The sequence below is a fragment of the Equus asinus genome, chromosome 17 (assembly GCF_041296235.1).
Source record: "Equus asinus isolate D_3611 breed Donkey chromosome 17, EquAss-T2T_v2, whole genome shotgun sequence".
Lineage (NCBI taxonomy): Eukaryota > Metazoa > Chordata > Mammalia > Perissodactyla > Equidae > Equus > Equus asinus.
Genome location: NC_091806.1, coordinates 41137251 through 41164506, shown reverse-complemented (window position 1 = coordinate 41164506; position 27256 = coordinate 41137251). Strand labels below are relative to the sequence as shown.

The 27256-nt window shown below is 36.1% G+C and overlaps 1 protein-coding gene across 1 annotated transcript; it reads left to right on the top strand.

Annotated features, from left to right (window-relative positions):
* Positions 1–15114: 15114 nt before the first annotated feature.
* On the top strand, positions 15115–26444 carry LOC106822069 (solute carrier family 22 member 10-like). Its single transcript, XM_044749976.2, is given in 9 exon segments — positions 15115–15125; positions 18510–18664; positions 18767–18935; positions 20154–20277; positions 20752–20867; positions 22703–22917; positions 24474–24582; positions 25066–25269; positions 26384–26444. Coding segments are annotated over 9 exon segments (1164 nt in total).
* Positions 26445–27256: the final 812 nt, after the last annotated feature.

Genomic DNA, 27256 nt, shown 5'->3' with positions numbered 1-27256 from the left:
TACATCATGAATGAGGAGAATGATTAACTGAACTTTTTGATACATTAAAAATACAATCAATGCAGAGTCCCGCTAGAGTCTTACCAGACCTTTCCTTCTTTCAGGGTATGCAGGAAGACAACATTTCCCAAAACTAATTGTAATTACCATGGAACCCTATAGCTGGGTCCAGTGGATGTGGTAAAGGGAGGCATGCTAATTCCAGGCCTCACGATAAAATGTCCATTGTGGTCTTAGACACTCTCTTACAGATGTTAGAGTCCCACAATGGATGGAGCCTGAAAGATAGATACCCGGGAGCATCACCGTATCATATCTAACTGAACCATCAGTGAGCACTATCCTTTTATTATGGTAACTGATTGAGAATTGGGATAGCTGACTACCATGACTAATATGGCAGTGCTATGATGAAAATGCTGTTTGATGAAGATAAGTAGAAAAGCTTTGTAGGGGAGGAAGACAATTCCTCTACCCTCTAGATCCTCTGGCTGGTCTAAGAATTAAATTTAGATGAGTAGAATAAGAGGAGAAAATCAAACAAAGCTCTATAACATGCAAACGTAGGAGATGCCCAGGAAAACTGAGTGACTCAGCCAGAATGGAGGAAGCTGCTGCCTAAAATAGCATCTTCAGCCAAAGATAAAAGAAGATGTTGGGGGAAGTGGGAGTCAGTTATGGGAGATTACAAGAAAAGGTACAGTAAACAAGAGTAAGGTTATTATGCAGATTTAAGTCCTTGCCTTCTTTCTTGATAAGAGTTTCTAGAGATAAAAGGTGTCTTCCTGGTACAGAGAGACACCTTTACAAATTGAGATCTCACTTACAAGTGTAAATGTCTCTTACAAAGGGTAACTTCTACTTGGTTTCCAGAGCTTCTCTCATGTCTACAGTATTTAAAAGAATAACCAGCCCCAAATAATCCTTGTGCCACAGAGGCACATCTTGAGGTGGCAAATTCTGTTCCCCTACAGTCCCACCTTTGAAACTTGAAGAAGTGTGACAGTCCAGGAGCTGAGTATTGTTCCATCTCATTAAACACATTTTTTTTAGTCCTTATAATACATTATTTCCTTTAAATTGATTTTAGAAGGTGGTGATGTAGGTGGGCTCCTAAATCTAGACCTATATTGTGGAAGCAAGCAATCACGTATTTAATAAGAAGCATTTCTATGGAAACAAAAGAAAAGAACAAGGTTAACAGTTGGGGCAAATTATAAACCAGTTTTTGAGTCCAGGGTACAATCAGTCAAGAAGATTTCTAGATGTCAGAGTCAAAGCATCTTTTGCAGTTTGACATGTCTCTGATGGTGTCATTGAGTGTTCAGTTATCTTTTTTGAGTGGCTTACACAGCAAGAAGCATGCTATTGTGATGATCTCTTTTAAGTTTATATCAAGTTTATTAAGTTTATATCAGTTTGCAGGGCTTCAGGAAAATGCATGGTTTCAGTTCTCAATTATTTCAAATGAAAATGACAGAAAAACTAATTGAACACAGTTTGGAGATTTGTAGTGACATGAGACTAGAAGAGTTCAAGGAGACTAGAAGAATTCAAGATCCAGTCTGGTTTATGGGTAGAAAATCAAAACATGAAACACAATTAATAGAACTAGAATCTAATATTCACAAATGTGCTATAGTTTTCTACTGAAACATAATTTTTCTTTCTAAAATCACCCTCATTTTACCAAATATAGCCAAATTAAGACTAACTGGTTTGCAAAATAAGTCATTTCAATAAATTGGGCCCAATTATTTGCATAAGTACAGCAGGAATACCAATTTATCATTTAAGCTCATTTAACTTTGCTTTGCTGGAAGTTTTTATAAGGAACCTCAGATTGAACTTTAAAGGCCTTTCAAGGCAGTAAAGCAAAGCTGAGGACTTGTCATCAGACTCCACCTGCAATACATATAGATTTGTATGAATTCCTCTCCCCTACAGGTCCCCAAAATATTTTGAGTTTCCAGGAACCTGTCGGAGAAGTGACCTTCTTTACTTACCTAAGTTTGATGGGAACCCTGTAAACAAGGTACCAGGCCAATATTTCCAAATGGTTTTATTCCATAAAGTCCAATCTTTGTTTCTTAAAGCTCAGTCATATGCAAGTCTATGTATATTTCTCTCAAATATGACATTCCAGTCAAAGCTTTGGTAATATAACCAATGTTTCTAATTGTGGCATTATAAGGAGATCAAATTCTTGTTGAACTTATGTGTATAACTATATTGCCATGAAAATAAGAACATTCATCACTAAGAGTTTCCAAATTCTGGAGGGATCAGGTAGGGAGATAAAGATGAGTGTTTAAATTCTGCTTACAAAAGTACAATTTACCAAACTGCTATGTCATTGTTACTTTAAGAGGAAAAAAGTTTTCTTAAACTAGAAAAACAAAACACTAAAAATCAGGAGCATTTAAAATGAAAATTCATAAAAATTATAATCATCCCCATCAGTTCACTCAGTCCCACATAATCAACTCTTGGGCTTGATCTTTTGTTAGCAGTTTCATGAAGTCAGTTTTTCCATTACAGTTTTGTAATTTCTTTCCTTCACTTTTAGGATCTGAGGTTTATCAGAAACCTGTATTCTGGAGTAAGTGTCAGAGTCTTTTTCATGAAAGTGTCTGAAAATGAAATGAATTTGCAAGAGCAGAGTATTGGGAAACTGTCTGTAAATGACAAGAGACAAAAATGGTAATTAACAAAGAAATTTAGTTAATTCTGTGACATACAACACTTTAAGATAATAACTAGAATTATGACTGACAACCAAGAGAGATCAGAATTTTAGGAATGTTATATGATTTTTAAACGCTTGTATCAATAACATTTACCCACAGAATATCATAGGTCCCTATGAAACAATGCTTAGTTATCCATTTAACCATGGTGACAATTAAAGATTCTCAGGTTAATTCAGAGAATCAAGTAGCTGTAAGAAAAATCTTAGCACCTGTGATTAAATACCTGATAAAGCAATACAGGAAATTTATTTTGATAAAGCATAAAATCACTACCCTTCTGATAGACTATTCAAAGAAAAAACCTTTCATAATCCCTTTAGCAAGAGCAGACTAAAAGTTTAAGAAAATCATCCTTCTAAGAAAGGGAAAAAACTTCTAAGCCTGTACCAGCTTACTTTTGATATTAAAACTTATTTACTTAAATATAAAAACTTATTTACTTAACTAACCATTAGCCAACTTGACCATGTACAACTCTTTTCTCAGGGTTCCTCCTCCATAAACCTTCTATAACACAGAATTTGTCCCATGCCTTCTTTTCTTTTTTCCCTCCTAGTACTTTAGGACAAATGTATCTTTTTTAACAAAACAAACAAAAATATTTCCATTCTTTATACTTCTTTACGGAGAACATACATCTCACTTTTCTTGAATACAAACGTGATTTCCTTATTAATTTCTAGTAGCTTTAGTCATACATATTAATTTTTAACCCATAGAAACCTTAATTTTTAAGTAAAACTAAGTAAGCAATTATAAACACTCATATTAGCATTCTGTGGCTTGACAAGTTTATAAACACTTTTCATAATTTATAAAAACATGTTGCATCATACTACAATCTTTTAATAAATACATGTTTGTTAATAGACCCACACACTTTCTAGTTTTTCTGTAATAAGACAAAAGTAAGTAAACTTACACATGTTTAGCAATTAATGTTTCAGTATTTTATCTTATTTGGAAATGATCTAGATACTCAATGAATTTTTATCATTTAAATTAATGTAGCAAGACTTTAAAGTTACCAAAGAGATTTTGGAAGCTATTTTAAGTACACATGCCATAAACTATAATTATTGCTAAAAATTTTTCTATAAATTTTTATCTCACTTACATCTAAATCATTTGCTCTCAACAGTTGTTTAGACTACTCACAAAAACTTTATGAGACATTAGACAAAATTAGCTATCATTCTACGCTGTTTTTGCTGACAAGTTTGTAACAGATAACATGAGCTCATTTAACTAGTAAAGCCAGGTTGTATGTTTGTACCAATTCCAATGTTGACAACTTTGAGGACATGCCTATTTTAATCAAACCCAAAAAATTAAACAACCTTTTTTTTTTATCAAAGATTATTTCATATCCTGTTAACTTGAAAGATATTTGGGTTAGTTTCTATTACATTTAGAAATAATTTATGTAGGTGCTTACTTTAAGCTGATTAAACAGAGCTCTTAATTTTAGCCATACCATCTGGAGGTAAAATATCACACATATATACATACATATAGACAAAGATTCCACAGCTATTGTTTTAAAATTCGAGGACAATATACCACACCTTTAAAAGTCTGCACAAAGCATTTAACAAAGGCTGTCTTTCTAAGTGTACAATTTAACCATAGACCAATTTACCTTGGGGATAGGAGCTTTTATTATCTCTTTTATTAACATCAGATGTTAGCCTCTAGTTTTTGTCTCATAATGTGTGGGCTCAAGCAACCTTATTGACTTCCACTTAGTATGTTTAATTAACATTGTCTGAAGGGCAGATTTATATGCTGTCCTACAATCAGGCAGGGGAAACATTTCCCAGCAAGACATGTTGTCTCTCCCCACAATACAATCTATAATACAATCATGCAAAAAGAGAGGTAATTACTTCACATAAATTCCATAAATATATCAATTTTGCTACAAAACTTAATCTGAATTCCATCAACTCTTATACCTCTTATCATAGCTTTCATTAGGACTTTATCAATAGGTTTCGGTTTTATAATATTGGAAAAGGGAAGTATTCCCAGTTAGACATTTTTAAAACATACTCAGGCAAAGTTAATATAAGCTCTTTATATAAAATTAGCTCAAACATTCCAACCTTTATAATCTTATCAACACTTATACTTTTACATTTTCTCAATTCAATTTTAACCTGATCCAGGGTCCTTATTTTTTTTTTTTTTTGTATTTCCTTTTTAATTTAATCTTTTCATAGGTACCAATAAAATAATTACAACAAGAGCTCTCAAAAATTTTTTTTCCAATTAAGAAGTTTTCCAATTTAAATGATCCATCATCTGGCCACATTGACAAGTAGGATCTTAATAGTAACTCAAACAAATAAGCCTTTTACAGCTTAACCATGGATGCAAGAGACATCCCCAAAAGAGAGTGCAAAGGAAGCAGCCCTCACAAGACCCAGAAAATTCACTCCCAAAAACAGTCTAAGAAAGCAAAGGCCTTCATTGCACAGGCACAGTGCACTAAGAAGCAATGAAGGTTGAAACAACAAAGGCCCCTTATGAAAGCAACTGGGACCCCTTAGGACAAATTCTTCTGAGAGTTGACACAGGTGGACAAAGAGAGGATGTCTCAGAACCCCAGTCTATACAACTGGCTGTCAAGATGCACACCAGGATGTGCGTCCTCCAGATGGCAGAGATCAGAAAGCTCATAAAGATAAGCTCTCAAGACAGAGAATAAGATAAAAGAAAAAACCTCATCTTGTATGCACATTAACAGCCTTAACTAAGCCCTGGGTCTCTCGAAGGCAAATTAATACCTAAGAGGGAGGTATCGTGGCATTGGGGATTGTGTGGCTTTACAGAATACCTCATCATTGTAAGGACATTTTCTTGAAGTTAGTGAGGGACTTGTGTCATCTATCCCAGTCCATGACCAACTTATCCTATGATGAGTCTTCTTGAGGTGGTAAGCACCCTAATGGCTCTTAACTACTCAACCCACATCCATAAAATTTGCAGCCTTTTTGACTTCCAATATGCCCTTAGCAACAGCTCTCACCTCATGCACGTATTCCCGGACAACAGGCTTATATATGCCTGCATCTTTCCCTATGTTTTTTCCTTTTTTAGGAAAAATGGCAAAAAAAAAAAAAAAGACAGAGACAAGGGAAAACGGTGACCATGTCTGGGAGGAAAAGGATAAATAAACCAATGAGAACTCAAGTCAAATTTCCCAGAGCCTCTGAGTCCAAGAAGTCAGCTTCACCAATATTTTCTTCTGCTAATCTAAATTTAGAAAAGGAAAAAAAAGTTCACCACTCTCACTTCCAATGGACTCTGCAGGTAGAGATTGAGGATACTGACATGGTAAGAATTCTTACCTCCTGCCAGCTCTGTCAGGGGTCCAGGATCTCTCAGCTGCAGTAGTCCAGGAGTGGGCAGTGTCCAGCCAGTGAAGTTTTGTCCCCTCCTCATCACTAAACTGTAGAGGACAAAGATAATTCCTCTACCCTCTAGGTCCTTCTGGCTGGTCTAAGAATTAAATTGAGATGAGACAGAATAACAGGATAAAATCAAACAAAGCTTTATAATATGTATATTTGGGAGAAAGCCCAGGAGAATTGAGTCACTCAGCAAGAATGCCTGAAGTCTCCACCTTAAATACCATCTTCAGCTAAAGACACAAGAGGATTTTGGAGGTGGGAGTTGTCAGTTCTTGGAGATTACTAGAAAGGGCACAGTAAACAAGAGTAAGGATATTAGGCACATTTAATTCCTTGTCTTCCACATTGAGATGAGTTTCTAGAGATAAGGTCATGCCCCTCTTCCTGGTACAGAGAGATACCTTTAGAAATGGAGACTTCTCTCACAAACATAAATGTCTCTTAAAAAGGGTAACTTCTAATTGGTTTTCAGAGCTTCTCTCATGTCTGCAGCTTTTTAAAAGATTAACAAGCCAAAAATAATCCCCACGTCAAAGAGACACATCTTGGGGTGGTAAATTCTGCTCTCTTACAGCTTCATGTGCATTTTTGACTGGAGGACGGGAAGCAAGGAGAACATCTAGGATGAAAAAGATGTGTCAGTGTTGATAGGATTTAATGATGGCAACTTAGATTAGGGCAAAAGGGAATGCTAGTGAAAAAGAAATGAAGGCACAGATGGATACATAGCGCACAATGAACAACTTTGGGTGGATTTGAAATCTGACAAAGAAAGAAGTCAATCTTGGAAAACTTGAGTAACCTAGCAAGAGAATGTCTGCCCCAGCTTTGGTGATGTAAAATGGTGATCACACAGTGAGCTATTGCTTTAGGCAAGGTTGCATCTCCTTGGTATCACTGATATCTGGCTGCGTTTCTTTCCTGAGTTACTTCTCCCACTCTCATAACTATAAAAATATTTATATGCTGATAACGTACAACGTAATATCCAGATTTGACCTCTTCTGTGACCTTAATATCCACATATACACCTATCTCCCTGAATCTCCACACATATGTCTAATGAGCAACTCCATCTCAGGAAGTCAACACAGATGTCTTGAATTTTCCCCTCAAATTGACTTCTACCCTAGTCCTCTCCCATCTTGTATAGTGGTACCAGAATTACTCATTTGTTCAGGCCAAAAGTGTATAATCCCTTGAAGACATCTATTTCTCTCACCAGAAGTCCCCCAACAGTAAAATGTAATCTAAACCACACGCAAGTCTTATTGCCTGCATCTCTAAAACATCCCCCAATTCCAGGCTCCTCTTATCATCTCCATGAATACCTCTTCAATTTACACTCCTATCATCTCTTCTCTGGACTATTTCAATAGCCTCCTAGCTGGGCCCTGCAAACACTCAATGGAAAAGTGTGGACTTTGAAAGGCCATGTTCTCAAATTTCCCTTGAAAAATAAGGACCAGGAAATGGAATGAGAATAAATTGGGTGGAGGCAACACTAGATAGAAAATCAGGGAAGAGCTTTTTGAGTAGGTGATATTGGAACTTGAGAAATTAGAAGGTATAGGCTGAATCATGTTCAGGGAAAGGAATATTGGGAGCAGAAGGAAGAGCAAGAGGAAGGGCTGCGTGGTGGAACCAGCGTGATGTTTTGAAGACTAGAGGGAATGGAAGATAGTGCTAGGAGAAGAGGTGGGAAGGGATGCCTGGGCCAGATATCATTATGGCAGGACTTAGATTTTGTTCTAAGTACATCGGAATTTCATTGGAGTCTAACCTTGAGAAGACACAGATAACCTTGGCATGTGAATAAAATGTCTCACATTAACAAGAGTCGCAGAAAATCAGGTAGTGCCTTTGAAAGGAGTGAGCTACTTAGTTTCAAAAGTTTTCCAACAGAAACTAGCTGGTTATTAGTCAGATGCAGACCTGTGTTCACTGATAGAGAGTTGAACTTATACTTCTGAGTCTCCTTTAATATCTTCTAAAATATCCTTACTGTTTAAGAGCAAATAGGATCATTTGACAAATCTGAGCCATGGCTACTGAAATCAATCCTCTTAGAACTAGTCTTCTGGCTGCCACTATTATCTCCTACCCAACTGTCCTCCCAACCCAACTGTCACATCGCCATCGTTCTTATATCTCTTATTAAATATTTCCATGAAGTGGCATGAAGCTTATTTAAAGAAATAAGGGTGATAATTCCCCAAATCCAGAAAAGGAAATGGACATCTTGATTCATGAAGACCAAAAGTTCCCAAATAAGTAAAATCCAAAGAAGTCTACACCAAGACATAGTCAAATTAAATTATCAAAAGTCAAACACAAAGAGAGAATTTTGAAATCAGCAAGAAAAAAGCAATTTGTCACATACGAGAGAACTATCATAAGATTATCAGTGGATTTCTCAGAAACCTTGCAGGCCAAAAAAGAGTGGTATCATATATTTAAAATATTGAAAGAAACAACTGCCAACCAAGAATACTTGATCTGGTAAAATTGTCCTTTAAGATTGAAAGAGATGTAAAGACTTCCCCAAACAAAAACCAAGAGAATATATCACCACTAGATTTGCCTTACAAGAAATACTAGAGGGAGTTCTTCAAGTTGAAACAGAAAGACATTAAATAGCAAGATGAAAGTATAAATCTCACTGCTAACAGTAAATATAAAGACAAACAGAATATTATACTACTCTAATGGTGGTGAGTAAATCACTTTTAACTCTAGTATGTAAATGAAAAGACAAAAGCAGGAAGAATCAGCATAAACACAGAAATTTTCTAATGGAAATGCAATATAGAAAGAAGTAAAATCTGACATCAATTCCAGAAAGAGTATGGGGTGGAAGTAAAGTGTAGTGCTTCTGTATGTAATTAAAGTCATCATCTTAAAACAGACTGCAAAACTTAAAATACTCATTGTGTACCCCATGGTAACCACAAAAAAAGCACAGTAGATACACAAAAGAGAAGGAGAAAAGAATCAAAGCATAGCACTATTTAAAAAGTCATCAAGTTAAAAAGAAACACAAGAGAAGAAGAGAGGAAAAAGGGGACAACAAAATAGAAAAGAATGAACAAAATAGCAATAGTAAATCTTTACCTACAATAATTATTTTAAATATAAATGGACCTAATTCTCCAATCAAGAGACATAGAGTGACTGAATAGAGAAATAACAAGACCAAAATATATACTGTCTACAAGAGACTCACTTTATTTTTAAGGATACACATAGGCTGAAAGTGAAGAGGTAGAGAAAGATATTCCATGCAAACGGTAACCAAGAAAGAGCTGCAGTAGCCCTACTTATATCAGAAAAACTAGACTTTAAATCAAAAACTGTTAGAAGGGACAAAGAAGGTGATTATACAATGATAAAAAGATCATCCAATAAGAAGATATAACAATTATACATATATATAACCCTACATCAGAGCACCTAAATATATAAAACAAATATTGAAAGGTCTAAAAGGAGAAATAGACAGCAATACAATAATACCAAGACTTCAATACCCATCTCTTTATAAAGGATACATCATCCAGACAAAAAAATCAATAATGAAACATTAGACTTGAACAACACTACAGACCAAATGGACCTAAGACATACACAGAACATTTCACCCAACAGTAGCAGAATACACATTCTTCTCAAGCACACATGGAACATTATCCAAGACAGATCACATGCTAAGTCACAAAACAAATCTTAACAAATTTAAGAACATTGAAATCATTCTAAGTATCTTTTCAGACCACAATGGAATGGAACTAAAAATCAATAACTATAGAAAGCAGGAAAATTCACAAATATGTGGACACTAACAACACACTCCTGAACAACCATTGGGTCAAAAAGGAAATCAAAAGGGAATTTTTAAAATATCTGAGACAAACAAAAAATGAAAACGTAATTTCTATAACTAATGAGATGCAGCAAAGGTAGTACTAAGAGGGAAGTTACTGTGATAAATGCCTACATTAAAAAAATTAAATATCTCAAATGAATAACCTAACTTTATACTTCAAGGAACTAGAAAAAGAACAAACTAAGACAAAAGTTAGCAGAAGGAAGAAAACAATAAACATTACTGCAGAAAGAAATCAAAGAGAGAATTTAAAAAGGGAAAGAAATCAACAAAACTGAGTTCGTTTTTTAAAAAAAAAATCAAAATGAAGAAATCACTAGCTAGAATAAGAAAAAAGGAGAGAAGACTCAGATAAATAAAATCAGAAATGAAAGAAGAGACATGACAATGGGTGCTTCAGAAATAAAAAGGATCATAATGGACTACATGCACAACTATAAGCCGCTGTATTGTATAACCTAGAGGATACAGGTAAATTCTTAAAAACACACAACCTACCCAAACAGAATCAAGAAAAAATAGAAAGCCCGAACAAACAAAAGCAAGTAAGGATCTTGAATTAGTAATCAAAAATCTCACAACAAAGAGAAATCTGGGATGAGATAGTTCTTAGGGGAATTCTACCAAACATTCAAAGTAGAATTAATACCAATCCTTCTTAAATTCTTCCAAAAAATTGAAGAAGAGAGAACACTTGAAACCCATTTTATAAGACCAGCATCGCCCTGATACCATAGCCAATGACACTACAAGAATAAAAATGCTACAGGCCAATATCACTGATGAACATAGACGTAAGAATCCTCAATAAAATACTAGTAAACTAAACTTGACAACATATTAATACTGTTATACACCATGATCAAGTGGGGTTTATCCCAGGGATGCAATGATGGTTCAAAATATGTAAATCATTTAATGTGATACACCACATTATGAGAATGAAAGATGAGAACCACATGATCATATCAATGGTTGTTGAAAAAACACTTGACAAAATTCAACATCCATGCATGATAAAAATTCTCAAAAAAATAGACATACAAGAACTTACCTCAAGACAATAAAGATCATACTTGAAAAGCCCACAGCTAACCTACTCAGTGTGAAAAACTGAAAGCTTTTCCTCTAAGATCCAATACAAGGCAAGGATGCCCACTTTCACCACTTATATTCAACATCATACTGGAAGTCCTATCCAGAGCAATCAGGCAAGAAAAAGAAATAAAAGGCATCCAAATTGGAAAGGAAGAAATAAATTATCTCTTCTTGCTCATGACATGATCATATATCTAGGAAACCCTAAAAACTCAACCAAAAAAGATTTTGAACTAACAAATGAATTCAGTAAATATGTAGGATACAAAATCAACACACAAAAATCAGTGGTATTTCTACACACAGTGAACTATCCTAAAAGGATATTAAGGGGGAAAAGTCCCATTTACCATAGCAACAAAGAACAACTTAGGAATAAACTGGACCAGAGAGGTGAAAGACTTGTACACTGACAATTATAAAACACTGGTGAAGGAAATTAAAGAAGACACAAATAAGTAGAATGATATCCTGTATTCATGGATTAGATGAATTAATACCGTTAAAATGTCCATACTACCCAAAGTCATCTACAGATTAAATGCAGTCTATAAAAATCCAACGACTTGCTTTACAGAAATAGAAAAGAATACTAAAATTCATATGGAATCATGAAAGACTCTGAACAGCCAAAGCAATCTTGAGAAAAAAGAACAAATCTGCAGCCATCATGCCTCTGATTTCAAAATAGATTACAGAGCTACAGTAATCACAATAGTATGTGACTGGCATAAAAACAGAAATATAGAACAATGGTACAAAATTGACAGCCTAGCAATAAATCCATGCATTTACTTTAAACTGTTATATGTATGTGGGTGCTAAGAACACACAATGGGGGAAGGATAGTGTCTTCAACAAATTGTGTTGGTAGAATTGGATATGCATAAACAGAAGAATGAAATTGGATCCTTATCTCACACCATATGCAAATATAAACTGTAAATGGATTAAAGACTTAAATGTAAGACCTGAAGCAGTAAAACTTCTACAAGAAAACATAGGCAAAAAGCTTCTTGACATTGGTCTTGGCATGATTTTTTGGATATGACCTCAAAAGCCCAGGCAAAAAAAGCAAAAGCAGACAAGTAGGATTATGTCAAACTAAAAAGCTTCTGCACAGCAACAGAAACAATCGACAGAGTGAAAAAACAACTTAAGCAATGGGAGAAAATTTCTGCAAACTGTATATTTGATAAGCGGTGAATATCTAAAATATATAAAGAACTTTAATAACTTAATAGCGAAAAAACAAATAAATACCCCTATCAAAAATGGTCAAAGGACGTGCATAGACATTTCTCAAAAGGAGAACTACAAAAGGCCGACAGATATATGCAAAGATGCTTGACATCATTAATCATCAGGGAAATGCAAATCAAACCACAATGAGATATCGCCTAATTCCTGTTACAATGGCTGTTATCAAAGAGATAAAAGATAAGTGTTGGTGACGCTGTGGAGAACAGGGAATCCTCGCACACTCTTGTTGTGAATGTAAATTGGTACAGCCATTATGGAAAACACTTTGGAGTTTCCTCAAGAAATAAAAATAGAATGACGTATGAACCATCAGTCCCACTTATGGCTATATATCCAAAGAAAACGAAATAACTATCTCAAAGAAATATCTGTCCTCCCATACTCAACATACGGAAACAACCTAAATGTCCATTGACAGATGACTAGATAAACAAAATGTGGTATTTATATTCAGTGGAATATTATTCTGCCTTAAAATGGAAGGAAATCCTGTCATTTGCAACAACATGAATGAACCTGGAGTTTACTGTCCTAAATGAAATTAGCCAGACACAAGACAAATACTGCATGTCTTCACTTAAATGTGGAATCTAAAATAGTCAAATCAGAGAAGCATAGTGCAGAGTGGTGGTTGCCAAGATTTTGGGGGTGGGAGAAATGGGGAGATGTTGGTCAAGGGTACAACGTTTCAGTTTTGCAGGATAAATAAGTCCTGGAGTTATAATCCATGGCATGGTGAATATAGTGAACGATACTGTATTGTATACTCAAAATTTGCAAAAAGGGTAGATCTTAAGCATTCTCTTCAGACACAAAATGGTAATTCTGTGAGAAGATGGATATATTATTTAGCTTAGTTGTGATGATCACTGCACGATATACATACGTCAAAACATCACATTGTACACCTTAATATATAATTTTTCTTTGTCAATCATACCTCAATAAAACTGAAAAATTAAAAATACATGAAAAAGAGAAGAAAGATATAAAATCAATAACCTAATTTTACACCTTAAGGAGATAGTAAAGAAAAACTAACTCCAAAGCCAGCAGAAGCAAGGAAATAATAAAATTAAAGGGGAGATAAATAAAAAATAGGAAAATAATAGATTCAGTGAAGTAAATAATTGGTTCTTTGAAAAGATCGGCAGAACAGATATCTTTAGCTAGAGTATCAAAAGAGAGAGAGAGAAGGCACAAATAACCAAAACCAGAAATGAAAGTGGGGACATTACTACAAACATTAAATAATAAAAAAAGGTTATGATGGAGTACTTAGATAATTGCATGCTAACACGTTGGGTACCTAGATGAAATGGAAAAATTCTTAGACACACTCAAGTTACCTAAAATGAATCCAGAAGAAGTAGATAATCTCAACAGAACTAAAACAAGTAGAGATTGAATTAGTAATTTTAAAAAACTCCCAAAGAAATGTCTAGGACCAGATATCTTTACTGGTGAATTCTACAAAACATTTGAAGTACTAACACCAATCCTTCTTCTTCTTCTTCTTCTTCTTCTTTTGCTGAGGAAGATTGGCCCTGAGCTATATAAACCCTGTTGCCAATCTTCTTCTCTTTTTTTTTCCTCCCCAAAGCCCCACTACATTGTTGCAAGTCATTCCAGTTCTTCTATGCAGGATGCTACCACAGCATGGCTTGATGAATAGTGCATAGGTCCAGACCCAGGATCCAAACTGGCAAACACCAGGCCGCAGAAGCAGAGCACACAAACTTAACCACTCAGCCACAGGGCCAACCCCAACAATCCTTCTTGAACTCTTCCATAAAACAGAAGAGAAAGAAAGCTTCCTAAGTCATTCTATGAGACCAGTGTTACTCTGATACCAAAGCCAGATAACGACATCACAAGAAAAGAAAAAAACAGAGTAGTATCCTTATAAATATAGATTCCCAAATCTTCAACAAAATACTAGCACTCTGAATCCAACTGCCTATTAAAAGAATAATATATGATCAAGAGTGGGATTTACCTCAGGAATACAAAGGTGGTTCGTCATAAGAAAATTGATCAATGTAATATACTACTTCAATGCAATGAAGGAAATAACCCATAATACGTCAACTGGCACAGAGGAGACATTTTATAAAATTGAACACTCTTCATGAGAAGAATAATAAGATTACTAGGAATAAAAGAGGACTTAATATATTAAAGAGTATTTAAGAAAAAAGCCACAGCTAACATCATGCTCAGTGATGAAAGAATGAAAACTTACACACAAAGATCAGGAACAAGACAAGGATGCCTGCTTTGATTGATGCTATTCAACATTGTTCTAGAGAATCTTGTTAGAGCAATTAGTCAAGAAAGAGAAATAAAATTCACCCAAATGGAAAAGGAAAAAGTAAATCTACCTCTATTGGTAGACGACATGATCCTATGTATAGAAAATTCCAAAGAATCCACCAGAAAGCTACTAGAGCTAATAAATGAATTCAACAAACTTGCAGGGTACATGATAAAGACAAAAACTAGTTGTCTTTTTATATACCTACAATGAACAATCTGAAAAGGAAATTAAGAAAGTTACTACCTTTGCAACATCTTCTAAAAGAAGAAAATACTTAGAAATAAATTTAACCTAGGAGGTGAAAGACTTGTACATTGCAAACTACAAAGACTTGCCAAAAGACATTAGAGAAGACCTTAAAATGGAAACGATCCCATGTTAATGAGGTAAGAAGACATAATATTATCAATAAATCAGTAGTACCAAAGGTAATCTACAGTTTCAATGAAATCTCTATCAAAACTCCAACTTTTTTTTTTGCACAAATGGAAAAGCTGAACCTTAAGTTCATATGAAATTACAAGGGGCTCCAAAGAGCTAAAATGTTAAAAAAAGAAGAAGAAATTCAGAAGACTTAACACTTCTTGGTTTTGGAACTACTACAAAGCTACAGTAACCAAATATTTTGTTACTGGCATAAATATATACCTAAAACCCAATGTAATAGAATTGAGAGTTCAGAAATAAACCAGTACATTTATAGCCAACTGACTTTTGACAAGGGTGCCATGACCATTCAATGTGGGAAAGAACAATCTCTTCAACAAATGGAGTTGAGCAACTAAATTTCCACATAAAATAGAATGATATTTACCCCTACTTCAGATTATATGCAAAAATTAACTCACAATGGGTCAGTGACTTATATATGAGCTAAAACCGTAAAACTCATAAAAGAAAAAGTAGAAGTAAATCTTCATGACCTTGTATTTGTCAATGGATTCTTAGATACCAAAAACTCAAACAATGAAAGCAAACATGTAAATTGGACTTCATCAAAATTAAAACGCTTGTGCATCAAAGAGCATCATCAAGAAAGTGAAAAAACAACCTAAAAATGGGTGAAAATATTTGAAAATCATATATCTGATGATGGTTTAATATCCAGAATATATTAAAAACTCCTAAAACTCAACAACAAAATGATAAACCAATTTAAAAAATTGACACAGGACTTGAATAAATATTTCTACAAAGAAGACATACGAATGGCCAAAAAGCACATTAAAAGATCCTCAACATCATCAGTTATTAGGGAAATGCAAATGAAAACTACATGAGAGGGGCTGGCCCCGTGGCCAAGTGGTTAAGTTCGCGCGCTCTGCTGCAGGCGGCCCAGTGTTTCGTTGGTTCGAATCCTGGGCGCGGACATGGCACTGCTCATCAAACCACGCTGAGGCAGCGTGCCACATGCTATAACTAGAAGGACCCACAACGAAGAATATACAACTATGTACTGGGGGGATTTGGGGATAAAAAGGAAAAAATAAAATAAAATCTTAAAAAAAAAATAACTATTTGAGAAACCACACCTACTAAGATGGCTATAATAAAAAAAAAAAATCCAAAATAACAAGCGTTGGTGAGCATGGGGAGAAATTGAAACCCTTGCACATTAGTGGTAGGAAGGCAAAGTGGTGAAGCTACTGCGGAAAACCATCTGGCAGTTCCTCAAAAATCTAAACATACGATTGCCATATGAATCAGCAATTCCACTCCTAGGTACACACCCTAAAAAATTGAAAACGGGGACTTAGACAGTTGTATATCAATGTTCATTACAGCATTATTTACAATAGCCAAAGGTGAAAAAATCCAAGTATTCATCAACAGATTAATGGATAAACAAACAGACACACACAAACAGACACACACACACAAAATGGAGTATTATTCATCCAGGAAAAAGAATGAAGTTCTGGTACATGGTACACCATGGGTGAAGCTCGAAAAAATTAGGCAAAAAGAAATAAGCCAGGCACAAAAGGACAAATGTTGTATTCATTCCCTTCTATGAAATTTCTAGAAAATGCAAATTAATGGAGACAGAAAGTAGATTAGAGATTATCAGAAGGATAAGAGGGAAGGAGGGAATGGGGAGTTATTGCTTAACGGTGATAGTGTTTTTGTTTGGGTGGGATGAAAGCATTTTGGAAGTAGATAATAGCGACAGTTGCACAACATGATGAATGTAATTAACCATTGAATTGTGCATCTAAAAGTGATTAAAATGGCAAGTTTTTTATTATACAGTCATGCACCACATAACCACATTTCAGTCAACAACAGATTGCATTTCTGACGAGGGTCCCATAAGATTAGTGCCCTACACCAGAGGTGTGTAGTGGGCTATCCCATCCAGATTTGCGTAAGTGCACTCTGTGATGTTCACACAACGACAAAATCACCTAAAAACGCATTTCTCAGAACGTATCCCCAGTATTGTGACACATGACCATATATATTTTACCACGTTAAAAATATTCAAAAATCTCTCCAACATTCATTGTTAATTGGGTACCTAATTCTGTCCATTTTGTTTCATGTTTTTTGAAGTTTTGTTGAGTTCACATAAATTTGACATTTTCAGCATTATTATTGCTGAAAGTGTATTTGTTTTGAAATTTATTTTATTTGATATTAATAGAAAGACTCCAGCCTCCTTATTATTACTATTTAAATTCTATATCTGTTTTTGTCAATTTACCTTCAACCTATAATGTTTTAAGTACTATTGTGGACAGCATGTAATTAGGTCTTTTGTTTTTTAACCCATTCTGGTACTCTCCATCATTTGATAGAATGCTTAGGCCATTAGCAATTAGTTTGAGCTGATTGTTATGGTTTTGTTTCAGTTTACTATTTTATTTTTTATTTTCCACATTATTTGCTTGATGATGATAATCATTATGATTATCTGGAATTGTTTTTGTTCCTTTAACATTCCCTGCCTTTAGGGAGAATTATTTGAATGTTTTTAGAATTCTATTTCAAACATTGCAGAGCAATCCCCAATCTCAAACTTTGCCCATGTGTTTTCATTACTGGGCATATAGATCAGCACATCCTGTTTGGTCTAAGTTGTCTCCACCAAGGCCCTCTTTTCTTGACATCCAATGAAACACACAATTCCCTTTTTCTTATTTGTCCTTTATCTTCTTTCCCTTTCATTCTCCATCTTAGATAATTCTTTCCTCTGAGAACTTTCTATGATTTCTTCTTCTGGGTTGTGGAATTCTTATATTCTGTTCTAGATAAAGCACATTGCTTGGGGCCTATAAATCCAGACTCAACAAAGAGGGCCCTTACACAACCCCAAAGCAACTTTGATGCATTGTTTGATGTTTCTTTTGCATCAGTTTAGCCTTAGCCTGTCTGGTCCTAGAGAAACAAGGACACATTTAGCTCTCTTGTGTTCTAGACACTATAGAGACTCTCTATTATGCTAAATACAAATGTTAGTGCAATGCATGCTTATGGTCTATTACAATTTCCAACACTGTAGTCTCTTTTATATGGTATCACCGGGTGTCAGAGGTCTCTGGGTGATGGATGATGAAGTTTTGATATTTTCAGTCTATACTACAAAGAGGGAGCATTACTTTTGAGGAGATTTCTGTTGTTGATTTAGCTCTTGACTTTTTGAGCTTTCAGGTACAAAGAATCACTTGTTAAAATATTCTCTAAATTTCTGAATATGCTTTCATTTTCTTAAGTTTTTGCCACAAATTATTGTTGTTCTCATAATCTAATCTGACTCTGTTTTTCAGGTTTGGGCGAAAGGTGGTTCTCAGATGTTGTTTGCTCCTGGTGGCCATCTCAGGGACCTGCGCAGATTTTGCTCCCACCTTCCTCGTTTACTGCTTACTAAGCTTCTTGTCAGGTTGTTCTTCCGTGGCCATCATGACGAATAGCAGTATGCTTAGTAAGTCATTAATTTTGATCTTCTCCATTTTCCAAGCCTTGAATTTGACCTGGAAATTCCACCTTTATCTGACACTAATATCCCAACTGGGTTTTCTTTCAGTTGTAGAGTAGACAAGGTCTCAGTCTAAAGCCATGGTAATAACACTGGTATGCTGTGCCCTTAGTTTGGGACAGATAATCCTGGGAGGCCTGGCTTTTGTCTTTCAAGAGTGGCGCACCCTGCAGCTGGTGGTGTCTGTACCTTTCTTTGTCTTGTTTCTCTCCTCAAGGTATGAGCCTTCTCCCTCACTTTGTCTTAGGAGCACCTGGGATGAAAATTAATATTGAATCAGGACATACTGATTTTCTTATTCCTTGGACCCTTTATTATAGTCTAGACCTAAAACCCATGTCTCTCATCTGTTCACTCTGTGTAATTTGAGAAACAGAACACTTTTGCCTGAGAGTTCTAGTTATTTTCTGCCATCTTTCTTCTTAAGTCTTACCCAGGATAGTGGTCATAGAGTTATTCCAATATTATTTTCCTTAATATAAAATATAGACAAATATTTCAAAAAGAAATACCTCTAATTCTTTTTTGGCTTTGGAATGAATCAGGTTACAGTGAAGTTTTCAGTAATTTTCATCTTTGTAGATGAAACTGGATAAAAGGAAGAGACAGCAAATTTAGTCATATAGTTATTTAACAAAATAGCAGCAGAGTTTCTCTAGTACTAAAAACTGGCTTGCAGATTGGGTGATTTACATCATATGTTCAGAACTCCCTCTTCCCTTAAATAATTTTAATGAACACTTATTTTTGGATAACTTCATCCCTACACTTAAAGCAGGTCTAGGAGAGAGTCAGATTTAGTCGATCACAGAGATGACTATAGATTTAATACAGCAAGATGAGTTCAGAGAGAGAGCAGAGTGTACTCCATGTCAGACTCATCCATTGTGTCATTCTATGCTCAACAGTCCCACAAGGAAGATAACACTGGTATCCCCATTTTATTGATGCAAAAACTGAGGCAGATATAAACAAGTGACTCACTCATATAGTAAGTAACCAACGTAGCTGGAAATGGAAGGAGTACTTCCAATCTTTCTTGGGCTTTAAGCTTTCATAATTTGAGGCCTCCCTTTTTTTAAAGAATATATATGATGAGCAGAAATTTGCTAGAACTCATGCCAAGCTTTGGAAGGGAATTATGTATTGAGAGATTCTCAAGCTTCAGCTTCCTAAACTTCTTGGAAAAACGTTTGCTGAGTAAGAAGAGAGGCAATTTAACTTCAAAGTCTGTGCTCCTATCCTGGGAAGATGTACTGCATGGAGTGATCATTCTCATATTTTCCTAGTATTTGTATAATAGAACCTGTGTTTCTATTTCTAACTCAAAGAATGGTGGATATTAGATGGAAGGCAACAAGCATCTATATTCAACAATCATATGACAAATAACTAAGAGAGAGTTGACTGCACTCGGGAGCTCTCATTTCATCAGGTGGCTGAGAGAGTCTGCTCGCTGGCTGATTGTCACCAATAAACCAGATGAGGGCTTAAAGGAACTTAGAAACGCTGCACACACAAATGGAAGGAAGAATGCTGAAGAAACCCTGAACATGGAGGTGAGCAAGAAAGGGAAGGCGCTTACTGGGTTGGAGGGAAGACATAAACTGACATCCACCTTCTCTTTGTTGAGATGGACTAACTGCCTCTCTAACAAGGGCAGCCAGCTGAGGATGTGAGCTCAATTCCGTAGTCTTTCACGGCCATCTCATATAAGAGAAGCTCTCAGCACTGAGCAACTACCTCTTCCTTTAGTTCACTTCCTGATCTGCATCTATAACCTATGCAGTCTCATGGATGCCCGGCACCCTCTATGGCCTCATTTTCAAAATACCATTGTTGCTGAATAGTTTTCTGGACTCTCCTTTAGCTCCCTACATGTTCCTTCATATCACTTCACACCTGTGATTGCATGTATAATATGTTACACTAGGAAAAAGGGGAACACATCTTTCTTGTGCTATTGGGTGCCTGTGTTCACCACAATACCTGGCACTACGGTGGCAAATGATACATGTTTGTTGTTGTTGAAGGTTTTGAGATCCACCATGCAGGACGAGCTGGAGGCAGCACAAACCAAAACTACTATGTATGACTTGTTCCTCACACCCAACCTGCGTAAAAGGATCTGTCTCCTGCTCTTTTTGAGGTGGGTTTCACACGGTGCATGACAACATTAAGGTTGTGGAGATATGAATCTATTTGTTTCAAAGGTTATAACAATGTTGTGAGGGGGATATGCTGATTTGGAGATAAAAGATGAGGAAAACACACCAAATAATTGCTATGTTTGGAGATTGTCAAAGGGTTATAAAAAGACTCACATGGAACTGATTGTACAATAAGGAATTATGTCATATCACTTTATCAGTCTCCTCACTAGAGATTGATGTTGAGAACTTTCATCACAATATCCATTTGGCCATTTAATTTTCTTTATTTTTTTCCTTCAATTTTAATTGAAGCAAATCTTGCAAACAGAAAGGTGAATAGACAGTGAATACACACAGCTCAGTGAATATTTCAAGATGTAAAACATAACCAATGTCCAGATCAAGATAGAAAAATCCTAATTCCCCAAAGGTTCCATTTGTATCCCCTATGATAATAGCCAGCACCACCACCACTGCCCCACTATCATTTCCTCCTCACTGCCCTCTCCCAGGCCAAATAAGACTTAACGACTGTTCTAATCTCCATCACAACAAAGGAGTGTTGCCTGATCTTGACCTTCACATAAAGTAAATGATAAAATGGTTCTGTGACAGGCCCCTTTTGCTCAAGCTTATCCATGCGAGATTCATCCATTTTGTTGCATGTAATAGTAGGTTGTTTTTGTCCCCAGTGTTTTAGTATTCCATTAGATGAACACACTACAATTTCTTCATATACTTTGATGTTAGAGGACATGGGTTTTTTTTCCCAATTTCTTCTGTAGAAAATCTTGTCCAGTATCTCTTGGAGGATATAAGTAGTTGCTTTGGTAGCATCAGGAGGGGAAATTTTGAAGACTTACAAAAAAAAAAAAAGCACACAGGAGAATATAGACTCACTGCCAAGCTTAAGAAAGTAACTATTGAATGGTACAGTTTCCCTCTTCCTAGGCGTATCCTAGGACACTGTTCCTCATTTAAATGCATTGTGCTTTTTCACCTTTCCCCTATTCACTTGGTCACAGACTCAGGTTTCTGAATCCTAGACAATTAGAGTGGAAAGAAAAGTAGAGATAATGGCCAAGAAAGGACTTACTAGTTTGGGATTGTTGTGGTCTGTGGTGGTCTGTTCTGCTACAATGTTGAAATCTAGCTCTCTCTGCGGGAAGTAGATTACTGAAGTGGACCCCTTTCCTTTAGATGCTTTCTGGGTAAATTGTAAATCCCCATTTGGAACCTTTGATTCCATTTCATATGGTACAGCTGGTGCATGTTTGTTTGCCTGAATTCTTACATTGTCTGTCAGCCCTAGAAGTCACATATGAACCTTAAGTTCCCTAGAATTGAGCCAGACCTAAGGACACTGTGATTTCAAATCGAGTGGCCACACATAGTCTCTTTGAAGCATCGATCACTAGTCAAGCAAAGGGAAATTTCTCACAGTGTTGGGTTAGGGGAGGAGAAGGAGTCCCACATACTGACAACCCTCACAAAAGAAATTCTTTCCCTAATTTCCAAGTGTTAATCCTTCTATACTCAACTTCCACATCCCATCCAGTTTGGTGATTGAGTCAGCTTATGTTTCCCTGTCACTGACAACTCTTAGGGACTCAGACAAAAGAATGACAGAAAGAGTACTGTTTTCATATATTGTCATGCAATTATTTATGGTAAGTTTATATTATCACCTTAAAATGAAGTGTTATACAAATCAGACTGGGCCTCTATTCTGTACGTTGATCATTGGCCGCCTGGGTCAATATGATCATCAGCTGCAGCACGTAGGTTCTAAATCTTATGGCATGTGTCTTTACTCTTTTGTTCACTACAGATTTGCAAACACATTACCCTTTTATGGCATCTTTATCAATCTACAGCACTTTGGTAGCAATATTTTCCTGTTCCAGGTAGTCTTTGGAGCTTTCACTACCTCAGCCCGATGTCTTGCACTTTTAGCACTGAATCATATGGGCCGTCGAGTAGCCCACATGCTTTTCATGTTCCTGGTGGGATTTTCCATTTTGGCGAACATGTTTGTGCCCCAAGGTGAGAGAATATTGGACTTTGGGGAAAGGAAGGGTCTTTTCCTCATCTTTTGGGGATTGTATTTGTCATACTTGTCCGAAGCAAGGAGCAACAAGAAGTCCCAATAAAGAGCTAAGTATCTCTGAAACCAATCTGAAGGTTTATGACAAATTCTGCTAATAAGTTGTTGGGAAAAGAGCCAAAGGTCAGCAAGAGGCACCTCAGACATATATTTATCTTCTTCACATCCTGGAAGTATCTGGAAACTGATGCCATCTATTCCTGACAGTTTTGCTAAGGCATCAATTGGTCACTTGCCCTTTGGCCATTCACACTTTTAATAACAAGCATGGAGGGAGTAGGTCTTGCAATTATAGCCCATGCGAGGACACAATATGGTCACTCCCTCTGTCTGAGCTCTTCATTATCAACTTTGATAACTAGTCTGTATCCTGATCTCTACATATCCACATATGAATGTGGTGTTAAGTCACCAAAACTGCAGCCCTTGCTCATGGGAGTCTTCTTGACTTTCAGGAAATGAAAAGAATTCCCCTTTGAGTAGTAGTGAAGGAATGTACAGTGGAAACAAGGAATTAAGCAGATTAGAAGCCTAATCCATTCCCTGTTATATTACTTTATAAGTTAATAGAATGATTACGTGTAATGATTAGGAGAACCTCAGTAGACACTATGCTTCACCCATCTCCAAGTGCAAGAATGTACTGTACAGCATTACAAATTAATGGACTGCACTCCTCAGAATATTGTAAATGATGCAGGCTTACTTCTTTACAATAGAGTCCTTTCCAATATTATAAGGCTATAATTAGATTTCTGTTTATATTGGGCAGAAAACTGACTCTCTGAAACTTCTCTTTAGTAGTTCCAAAATTCTGATTTTTTTTTCCAAGTAGAAGTTTCCATTCTTGGTTCTTTATGTCTAACATTATTCTAGGGCTAGACGCTCTTCACCCTGTCCACCAGCACAGTAGTCCTGCCCTTCGATTACTTTATCATGCCATACCCACCCCATGACAATGTTATATCTGCGCTAGTTTGACTGACTCATCCATGTTTACATGGAGCTTTCCTGGCTTTGTCAATGAAAAGCTCACATCACTAAAACCCTCTAATTCCCGGGAAAACCAGGATGGCTGGTCACTTTAGATTCTGCACTTTAATTGAAAGGCCTCGAGTTTAGAGCTGAGTCTTAGACTCCATAATTGTCCACATGATGGTCCTACTTTCTACAATAAGGACATAGCGAGCACTGGACAGAATTAGTAAGAGTAAATTTCTGCCAGACTCACCTTTTCTTCTCCTCTGGGAAATCTCAGATATGCAGAAAGATTTGCTGCAATTAATCTGATAATTTTAAGTGCTTTTTCCCACCAATGTTGAAATTCTAAATTTCTCAGCTTATCAACCACTCCAAGCTCTCTGCTACTGTGCAATTTTCTACAGTATATTTGAAATGTACAAATAACCTATAGGGTCTTCTTCCTGACTACATTTGGTGGTTGCTGATTCCTTCAGCCCAGATTTCTTAGTCTGATTGCTCTTCCCGTCTCCAGAAATGCAGACCCTGCGTGTGGTTTTAGCAAGCGTGGGAATCGGCTCTTCTGCTGCCCCCACCATCAGTACTGCTGTCCACATGGTTGAACTCATCCCCACTGTCCTCAGGTATGAGTTTATGGATTCTCTGCTAGGGCCCAAAACAGGACTTTCCCAGCTAATCAACATTTATTGAGGCAATAAACACAATAAGACCTGTATAGCATAAAGGCAACCATTTGCAATTGTAATGCTAATATTATACTAACAACAATTATAGCCAAAGTTTATTGAAAGGTGATTTTTGTGCCAGGCACTGTGCCAAGCAGTACTTTAATGCGTCATCTCATGAATCGTTTGGACCACTCATCTGAGTAGTGCATTGTGTAGCATTCTGTTTAAAAATATGTAAATAAGTCTTAACGCACTTTGAACCTAACAAAGACAGCTAGAAAATCATAGGGCTAATCTCAGAAACAAGCATTTGTCGTCAAAGCCCATGTATTTACCAGCTGTGTTCTATTGTCTTCCATAATCAAGTCAAAATAACATATCAAAAATTACACGTGTGGATTTTTATCAGATTATTATGTATTGTCATTTATCCCTCAGGGCAAGATCTTCAGGCTTAGATATAGTGGCTGGTAGGATTGGGGCAGCACTGGCTCCCCTCTTGATGATCCTCATAGTATATCTTCCCACTTTGCCTTGGATCGTCTGTGGAGCTTTTCCCATCATTAGTGGTCTTGTTGTCTTCTTTCTACCTGAAACCAGGAACCAGCCTCTTCTTGACACCATTCAGGATGTGGAAAAAGGGTAAGTAAACCTTCTAGCCATCTTTTGGGAGGAGCTTTGTAGTTTTAGTGATGAAGAGATGAAAATTAGCTCTGCTGTGATGGCACATACGACCTGCCCTCATGAAAGACACACATTCATGATGATATTCCACGATTCTCAGATCCATAAGAGCCTCAGGTATGAAGGGAGAAGAAATGAGATAGCCAGTGAAGGAATAATGTTAGGAAGATCATATAGAGTTAAGGACTCTCTTTAAAAAGATAATAAAAGAAATAAATCCTGTTTAGGTGACTGTGAGATTCAGGTAATTTTGCTGCCACTCGTAATGGAAAGATTGATGATAGAGAAAATAAGAAACTAATAAAAGGTATTTTTAAATGCGACAAATGGTATATTAGTTTCCTAGGGCTTCCATTATAAAGTTCCACAAACTGAGTGATTTCAACAACAAAAATTTATTTTCTCACAGTTCTGGAACCTGGAAGTCTGAGCTCAAGTTGTCGGCAGGGCCATGATCCCTCTGAAGGCTCTAGGGAAGTATCTGCTCAGGCTGCTCTCTTAGCTTCTGGTAGTTCCTTGGCTTGTGGCAGCAGAACTCCAGTCTTCACGTGGCATTCTCCCTGCGTGCCTCTGTGTCCATTTCCCCTTTTTATAAGCACACAAGTCATATTGGATTAGAGGCCCCCCATATTCCAGTATGACCTCATCTTAACTAATTATATCTGCAACAACCCTATTTCCAAACATGGTAATCTCACATCCTGAGATACTGAGAGTTAAGACTTCAACGTATGAATTTTGGGGGGACACAACTCAACCCAAAAAAAATGGGCAGTCCCCTTAAGATTTTCAATCCACCTGTTGACTTTCAAAAGGTGTCATTGACCAGAGGTCTAAAGAGACCAATGAGAGTAGAAACTTTCAAAACTGCTTTCTTGGGTCTGCACAGGCAGCAGGGCCTTTTCCAACATGAGTGTCAATCGCTCATGAGTTTTACTGGATTATAAAAAGCTGATAGTTAGCGGATCAGTTTGTACTTGTGCATGGATAAAGATAAACTTATTTTTTATCTTTTCTGTTTTTTTAATGTTTGTTTTTGGTTTTTGATTGGTTGTTTCTGTTTTTTTTCCAGCAAAAAATTCTCAGGAAAAGTAAATGAAAAAGATTCCTACATAAATCTGACAAAATTTTAAGGCACTTTCCTAGGCTCCCTGGTGAGGAAACAAAAAATATGAAAAAAAAAACAGAAGTTTTCCGTTATATCTACAAATTTGCAAGACAATACACTGGAAAAATCAATCTCATTTACATTTATGGCACTAATTTGCAGTTTAAAAAAATTGTGGGAACATGTAATTCTATGATCAATCCAATATTTTGGGGAGGTAATTGAAAAAGTTTCAAATTTATCAATAAATATTAATAGACAAGATGATTCAGAAACAAAGGAAAACCGTGGAATTAGGATGTAGCTTGTTGACACATGGAGCAGCATATCATAAATCTGCAAAAATCAGAACAATATAGCATATGCACCCAGAAATCAGAAGAAATCCAGAAACAGATACCAATATATACACACTTAATACATGATACTTTGGAGGGGGGCTATGGGGTAGAAACTGGTATCACCTCTGATATAAGCTCATTTAAACCATTTTGGGGTTGTGTTGACAACTTGTGGTTGTCTTGACGGCTTGACTTCATAAATCACTGGCAAATAGAAAGATGATGTGCCCTTTGATTACATTCTTTGAAATAATAACAATGGTGACCTTTCAATGATGGAATTTTAAGTGATTGTTACATTTTCTTTGTAATTGTCTCTCTTCATATTTTAAAAAATTATCATGTGTCATTTAAAACATTACCAAAATAGAAAGTCAAATAACAGGATAAGCAATTTTCAAAATATATGCACACTTAATAAAATCACCATAAATTAAAAATTATATTCCAAATCACAGGATTAATTAATATATGGAAAACTGTTTAAATATTAGTA